Source organism: Tupaia chinensis, unplaced genomic scaffold (assembly GCF_000334495.1).
Source record: "Tupaia chinensis unplaced genomic scaffold, TupChi_1.0 Scaffold148587_1, whole genome shotgun sequence".
NCBI classification, from domain to species: Eukaryota; Metazoa; Chordata; class Mammalia; order Scandentia; family Tupaiidae; genus Tupaia; species Tupaia belangeri.
In genome coordinates, this window is record NW_006208436.1 from 1,702,215 (window position 1) to 1,710,288 (window position 8,074).

General features: G+C 40.7%; 1 protein-coding gene across 1 annotated transcript in view; it reads left to right on the forward strand.

Annotated features, from left to right (window-relative positions):
* The window catches only part of SRI (sorcin), a 23,541-nt gene that overhangs the window by 9,517 nt on the left and 5,950 nt on the right, over nucleotides 1-8,074 (forward strand). Inside the window, exons 4-6 of the mRNA XM_006170476.3 lie at nucleotides 4,846-4,889; nucleotides 5,952-6,099; nucleotides 6,332-6,445. Of these exons, the coding sequence (XP_006170538.1) occupies nucleotides 4,846-4,889; nucleotides 5,952-6,099; nucleotides 6,332-6,445 (306 nt within the window). The remainder of the gene's footprint in view (nucleotides 1-4,845; nucleotides 4,890-5,951; nucleotides 6,100-6,331; nucleotides 6,446-8,074) is intronic.

Sequence of the window (8,074 nt, forward strand, 5' to 3'; positions counted from 1 at the left end):
GAGCAGGTGGTACACTCCCCGTACCCACAGGCCCTTCTTAAACAGCTTAAAGGAAAGTAGTCACCCCTAGAGGTAGAGTTTATGGAGGAAATCACTCTATAGTGTCTTGAGATAACAATTTAGTTTCTCTTTTTTCTTTGAAAAAGTTCTTCCTATGTGACCAGCAGTTGGCGTAATGGCTATGTCGTTGGACTCCCATGTAGTTGACCGTGGCTCAAGTCCCAGACCCAGTAGCTTAAATTCATGCAGGGCATGTGTGTGCTCAAGATCCTGAGAGGAGAATAGAGGAGAAGGGATTGCGGTGTGGCCATCCCCACTGGGGGGGTGATTTCTCATTTTCTATCTCTCTGTCTCTCTCTGTCTTTCTGGCGAGTGCATGCACCCTATAGCAAAAACCTCTAGAAAAAAGAAAAAGTTCTTCCTGTGTGGTAAGGTTGAGAGAAACAACTAGAGGTAGGGCTTTCTTGCTAGGTTCATTATATTGTATGTTTTTCTACCAGAACAGAAGAGATTTGAGGCATTCTAGGAGAATGAATAGAAGAGAGGGCAAATATCAAAGGTAAATTATAACATAGATTCTTCTGAAATTATTTAAAAAAGAAGTAGGGGGCCAGCTCCGTAGTACAGTGCTTAAGGAATAGGTATTCCATGTGGCTGACTGCAGTTTGAATCGCAGCTCCAGAGGCTTGAAGAACATGTTGGGCACATGCATCTGTATGCCCCAAATACCGACAGGATGGAGAAATGGCGGAGAAGGGATTACACTTTGACCATGTCTTGTTGCAGAGGTGCTTTCTCCCTCTCTCCCTGGCTCGCGCTGGCAAGTGTGTATACCCTGTGGCAATTAAGATCATATATAATTAGTATTAATAAAAGCTATTTCTGAGGAAAAAGTACAGTTAACAAAATTGAGCAGAGATTTATCCCAGCCAACCTTACATCAGCGTTCTAGTTCATCAACACTGTCTGTGTTGGTACATCTGGTTTGTTCTCTTTTGTTCATTGCTAAGCCCATTCCCTCCCTTTCAGATCCTGCTTACAAAAGATGATGAGGTTTCTGAACTTACTGACACACAGCTCTCACTGGCACTGTCCTCAAAAAATCTTTGATAGTCCTTGGTGCCCATAATATAAAGGCTAAACAACTTAGTAGGACTCCAAGATTCTCTGTCACTCTGGCTCATCTAACCAGCCCCATTTCCATCCACTTTCTGGATGCTTTCTTGTAAGTCTGATTAACCTAATCACGTACTCTTTGCCTGCGTTGGACCTTTCTGTTTCACTACCTCTAAATGTCCTCCCTGTTGTTCATGGCTTGGGTTAATGCTCCCCATTCTATGAAATCTTTCCTGATTCTCTTACTAGAAAGGAACCCCTCTCAATATCTGCTCATACTTTTGGGTGCTTCTGTCATAACTCTACCTTAGTTAGCATTGTGTGTGCAATACAGCTTATCTTTCTTAGACTGTTAGCTAGGGCAGACTGATTTCCTGTCAGTATCTCCCAAGTTCCTGGTACCCTGAGTCCTGTACATAGGGAATACATTAATGAGTGGCTGCTGAGTATGGGAAATTTTCTAAAATGGAAAAACCTTAGCTTTATCACTTACTGATATTTTAAGATTCTACATTACTTTTAAGTATCACTCAAGATAGCAAAATTTTATTCAGAAAACACATTCCTCCTTAGACTGTCTGAAGAAGGGCTTACAGAGTCATGGGATATTCAGCTTCCTGCACAGGTATGAGAATTCGGTCTCATCTATACATTCGTTTGTCCAAGCAACACAGTATTGATAGATGCGTGCCCTGTGCTAGGTGCTGGGTGTGCTCACAAACAGTGCCTGCAGGACAATGTGAAAAGCTCTGGGATGAGGAAGCACAGAGGCCGTGTGATCTTATAGGGTGAGCACTTTACCTGGATTGGAGCCAGGAAGGTTTTCTTTGCAGAATTGATACATAAACTGAAGAACAGAGGTAAAACTTGAACAGAAATGAGACTGACCCAGAAATGAGTAGGATGGGGGAGTTGTGTTCCGGGTAGGCAGAGCAGCATTTGCAGAAGACCCAGAGAATGCATAGTTGAGTCAGGGAACTGGGAAATGCTCATGAAGATCGCTGATGGAGTTGGGTGAAGAGTAAGAAAACAGCTGAGCTGAAGATGACCTTCACTTGGTGACTGTGTTTAGACTTCACCTGAGAGCAGCATAATTAACACCTCTACTGGGTTTTGTTTAGGAGAACACATACTGCTAACCCTGGCAGAAGGGTTAAGACCACAGCAAGGGACATGGGAGTAAAAACGAGTCAGAGATACCTATTAGGTGACTGTTGGAGTCACACAGGAGAGAGAAATACCAGACCAGGGATGTTACAGTGAGGCTGGTTTCTAAAGCTGTTTAGAAGGTGACTGGTTATTGTGGGAGAGGGAATTAGGGACGCTGTTTCTGGCGTGGTTGGCAGCTGAGTGGTTGTTGGTGCCTTTCATAAAATTGGGAGATAGAATCTGTCTGCCTCATGGCCCCTTGAAACCTTGATGTAAGACAGACAGTTGGCTCCATTCTGTGTTTATCAAGCTGTCTGGAGCAGTCTTTTTTTTTTTTTTAAAGAATTTTTTATTTATTATTACTATTATTGCCTTATAAATTTTGCTAAAGGACACATTTGCTCATGAGAGAGCCAGAAAGAGACAGAGAGAAAAAGAGAGAGAGAAGGTAAGCTGCCAGGCCAAGGACTCAAACTGTGGTCAGCCTCAACCCCTACACTACCTGCAGCCCCAGAGAGCAGTCTTTCTTAAACATCAGCAGTATCAGCATCACCCATAAAGCTTGTAGAAAGATTACTAGGCCTCTCCCTAGAGTTTCTCATTCAGGCAGTCTGGAATGAGACCAGAGAATGGCATCTAACAAGTTTCCATGTGATGCTGTCCAGGTTGAACAAGCTGCTTTATCACTTGGGGATCTTGTTACAATTCGGATTCTGATGCTATTGACGTCCATTAGGGATTGAGATTCAGCTATTCTACCAGGCTTTCAGGGGATACTAGTAAGTTTCCATATGATGCTGTCCAGGTTGAACAAGCTGCTTTAATGTGAATTCCATCACTTGGGGATCTTGTTACAATTCAGATTCTGATGCTATTGACGTCCATTAGGGATTGAGATTCAGCTATTCTACCAGGCTTTCAGGGGATACTAGTATGGCTGACCTAAGAGTCACACTTTGAGTGGAATGGTGCACCCAACTTGGCCAGTCACTGGAATTATCCGAGGAACTTTTAAAAGTATGATGCTGGGGTTCTCCCCTCAGAGATTCTGATTTAATTGATCCATGGTGCAGCCCAGTTATCAGGATCTTTTAAGGCTTCTGGATGATTCTGATAAGCACCCAGGTTGAGAACCCCTGATCTATGTTAGATGGCTTCTTCCACACAACTTAAATGGCAGAACGGAGAATCAGCCAGCTCTTTGTTCAAAGTGTAGAAAAGCTTTGCCTGTTCCTCTCACCTCAGAGAACTACATTCCTGTGTCAAATGGAGATGGAAGGATTGAAATAGAAATAGTCAGAAGTCTTATTTCCACTAAAGGCATTACCAAACACAGGAATCTGTTAAAGGAGGAAAACCTATAGTTTGTGCTGTTTGGGGACATTACATAATAAGAGATCAGTTGTATTTTAATTTAAATTAGGTTAGAGAAAAATGAAGCCATAAATAGCTCTGAAGCAATGTTAGTGCAGTATTTCCTCAAAGTCATTGATTCCTGTTAAGGCAATGTAAGGTTCAAGGGGCTCTTGATTTATTTAAGTGCCTGAGAGCACACACACTTGTCAAAGAGACAGGAGGGAGAGGGAGAAAGCAGTTCCCCCCACGCCCCACAAGGGGCATGGTCATGCCACAATTCCTTTTCCATTTCTCTGTCCTGTTTGGGTTTTGAGACTGCACACAACATGTGCCTGGTGTGTTTTTCAAGCTCTCAGGGCCAGGATTTAAACCATATTTTGCCATGTAGGAGCCAGTTACCTTAACCACCAGGCAATAAGGCCAGCCCAAGGAGCTCTTTATTTTTCATTTCCTAAAGTTAAATCTATATAAGTCTACTGCTTAGCTAGATTACCAGTGGGCCACATCCACGCGATGTCTCCTGGTTTGGTTCCGTAAGTGAGGTACAAAAATACCCTTAGAACACTCCTAAATTTTAGATAAGCTAAAAATACCTCCCTAGAGTGGCCATCACTTAGTCATTGGGCCTTACTCTGGAGTGCCCTTTTTAACACGTGAGGCTATCTATCAGGCATATTTATCTGATGTGCTCTTGTTAACATACAATGCTATCAAGCATATTTATCTGACTTATGCACGTTTATTGTATATGGAGGGTCGTAGACTATTGAAGATGGCTTATCACTCAGTGCCTGACATTAAAGGGAAAGGACAGAAAAACAAATGATTGGACACAAAATGAACAAAATACCAATTTACAGACATTTATGAGCAGAAGCAAAGCAAACATACCCTCCCGTCCACTCTAGTGGATATAATATATCATGGTTCATGTTTGTGAATTGAACTCACTATATTACAGTTATAAAGACAAAGTATTAACTATTATGTTATACTTTTTTGAAGGTTTCAATTAAAATTGATAAAATCAAATTGGATTCTAGGCGTCCTCTTTTATCTGGAAAATAATCTCCTTCAAAGTTCCATATAATTTAGTCTCACATAAATTGAGTAGCATATAAAAATAGAACTGTATAAATAATTACATACCTAATTAATTTGAATGTGTCTGGTATAACGGGAACTTTTGAAAATACACTAACATGGATATGCTTTTTTTCACAGCTTTTAATCTGGAGACTTGTCGCCTTATGGTTTCAATGCTGGATGTATCCTTTACTTTGGTTGTTGTCTAGAGTAATTTTTCTTGACAGGAACTGTCTTTCCTGAAGGAATTCATCTCAGAATTAATACCCAGTAAACAAAAAAATGGCAACTCACAACTAAAAATGCTCTCTGAAATAATTACCATTTATAATATAATTTTGCAAGAAAAAGGCAAGTTTAACAAGTAGAATATGTTATTTAAGAATTTATGGAAGCAGGCCAGCTGGTGGTTTGGTGGTTAAGGAGGCTGGATCCCACATGGCCAACATCACAGTTCAAGTCCTGGACCTGCTGGCTTGAAAAACATACTGGACATGTGTGCATGCCAAAAATCCAGAGAGAAGGGATTGCAGTGTGGCCATCCTTCTTAAGGGTGGTGGTATGGGGGGGGAGGGTAGTGATTTCTCACTTTCTCTCTCTCTCTCTCTGTGTCTCTCTCTGGAAAAAAATTTTAAAAAGAATCTAAGGAAGCATCAAAGTAGGACACTTGTAGAAACGAGAGTGTCAGGAAAGATTTTTATTTTTTTTAATCTTTTAACATTTATTATGCTGCATGATTCACACCAGACCTTCCAGTGATGGGATTGTTCACATCCCAGTTGTTGGACTCCCTCTAGCTAGTGCTGAACTCTGCAGTACCTTCCATCCCACCTCATTGTCCAGAAGTGAGATCCAGGACCTGCGAGGGCTTAGCAGTGAATGGTAGAGCCAACAATGACCCTAGGACAGAAGGACAAACAGCGTAGCTTGCAGCCCCCCGCACCAGTTCCAGTAGGAAGACTGCTGTGTACCTGTGGCTCACGGTGGCAATGTTGGACCCATAGGTTATCTTTTTCCCACTGTGAAGCTAGGTACTGTACTATCAGAGCTTTTCCTTTATAGGCTCTTTTTATTATACATTTTTGTTCATCTTTTTTGTTGTTGTAGTAAGAATATATATCACATATTTAACTATTTCAGCAAAAAAAAGTAATAATAATAAATTCCCCTTGTCCTTGATCTTCCGTTTAATCATGAGAAAATACTGCCAAATACAGAAGTGCTGACCCTTAATTACAGTTCAGAGGGATATGTCTGGCACTATGGGATTCAATGAATTTAAAGAACTCTGGGCTGTACTGAATGGCTGGAGACAACACTTCATCAGTTTTGATAGTGACCGGAGTGGAACTGTGGATCCTCAAGAGTTGCAGAAAGCCCTGACGACAATGGGTGGGTATGGCTAATGAGAACTCTCCATTAAATGGTAGAAGTAAAGTTTTGTTTTTGGGTGTGTGTGTGTGTGTTTCTGAAAAGTAAGAAGGTACTTTCTGTTTTCTTAAACTGTGTGTTTGTTAATTAAAGTGAGTTCACAGACAGTCTTAAAAAGTTGTGCTTACTATTTTCTAATGGTCTTTTTGGAATCCTGTTACTTGTTTTGCTAGGTAATTTTTCTCCCTTTCAGGATTTAGGTTGAGTCCCCAAGCTGTGAATTCAATTGCAAAACGATACAGCACCAATGGGAAGATCACCTTCGATGACTACATCGCCTGCTGCGTCAAACTGAGGGCTCTCACAGGTGCGTTCTTCCAGGTCATCACCACTGTAAGCCAAGGAGAAACTTTTGTATTTTAGTTTTTGCTATAGGGTGCATGCGCTTTCCAGAAAGAGACAGAAAGACAGAAAAGTAAAGTGAAAAATCACTTTGCAGAGAGGGATGGCCATGCCGCAGTCCCTCCTCCTCGTCTCAAGGAGACACAGTTTTTATAATTAAGTTCGCAGTCCTTCTGTACTTTTAGTCTACCTATTCAATTGCTTTAGTAGGTTATTTTGGTTTTTGAGAAGTTTTTGCTATAGGGTGCATGCGCTCGCCAGAAAGACAGAGACAGAAAGCGAGAAATCACCCCCCTCCAGGGGGATGGCCACACCGCAGTCCCTTCTCCTCTCGGGATCTTAGGCATACACACACATGCCCCGGCATGCATTTAAGCCGCCAGGTCCAGAAATCCAACTGTGGTCAACTACATGGGAGTTCAGCGGCATAGCCATTATGCTAACTAAAAATAGTAGATTTTTTTTTAACACTGTTTATAAGCGTATCTAAGAAACTAATTTTGTTTTTTCACTGTTTGATTAGTAAGTAACCAGCCATGAAAATAATCCTAATGAAATTTTACTAAAATGTTTCAAAACATAACCAGCTAATTTGTATATTTTTATCAGATTATGATCACATGATTTCTCCCCAGAATACGAAATACTTGAAATGATTAAAGTTAAAAATCCTTTTGAATAGAGCAGAGCTGAAATGGTGAGAAACTTGGTCACAGCCCATTTGTCATATAAAGGGCTCCATCCTTCTATTTCCTAATTAAGCAATATCTGTGTTATTAAGAAGTTTAAAGTCTGTGCATTCAAAATGGTTAAGTAATGGCCTCTGAGGTTGCACAGTTTTTACTGACTTTGAAACAAGGTATTTCCTTTCATCTGTACATTGGAAAAAAAAAAAAAAACTTCTTCTTTCCTATTATATTGTGTTGTCAGAAAAGTCATGATGAATTTTTCTGTTTTTCTATGCAAAAATGCTTCATGACTTTTCTGACAACCCAATACTACGTTTAATACTCACTTGGCTTTTTTGCTTTGGCCTTTTGTTTATGTTGACTGGTTGTACAATTTAAGTGTCACTGCAGTTTTAACCCAATGCCAACGTAATTAATTATTGGGGCCAGCAGGTGGCATGGTGGTTAAGGTGCTGGAATTCTCACATGGCAGACTGGTTCGAATCCCGGACCTGGCGGCTTGCTTTCTTACTCTCACTCTTTCTCTGGTAAATTCATGTAAAAATAACAAATAAGTAAATAAATAAATATACAACATAATTCTTAAAAAAAAAAAAATTATTGTGGTTTTAGAAAAGCCCTAAAGGCCGACCTGTGGCATATTGGTTAAGAGAGCTGGAACTCACTTCGCTGACTAAGTGGTTCAAGCCCTGGACCTAATATCTTGAAAAAGACACCAGACGCATGCATTTAGACTCAAAAATTCAAGAGGGAGAGATGGAGGAGAAAGGATTGCACTGTGACCACCCCTCATGGAGGGTGCTGTCTTGGTCTCTCTCTCTCTCTCTCTGGCAAGCACCTGTGGTTTTAGAGGCAAAAACCTAAAAAAAAAAAAAATCCCAAAAAACCGAACAGACTAAAAATGT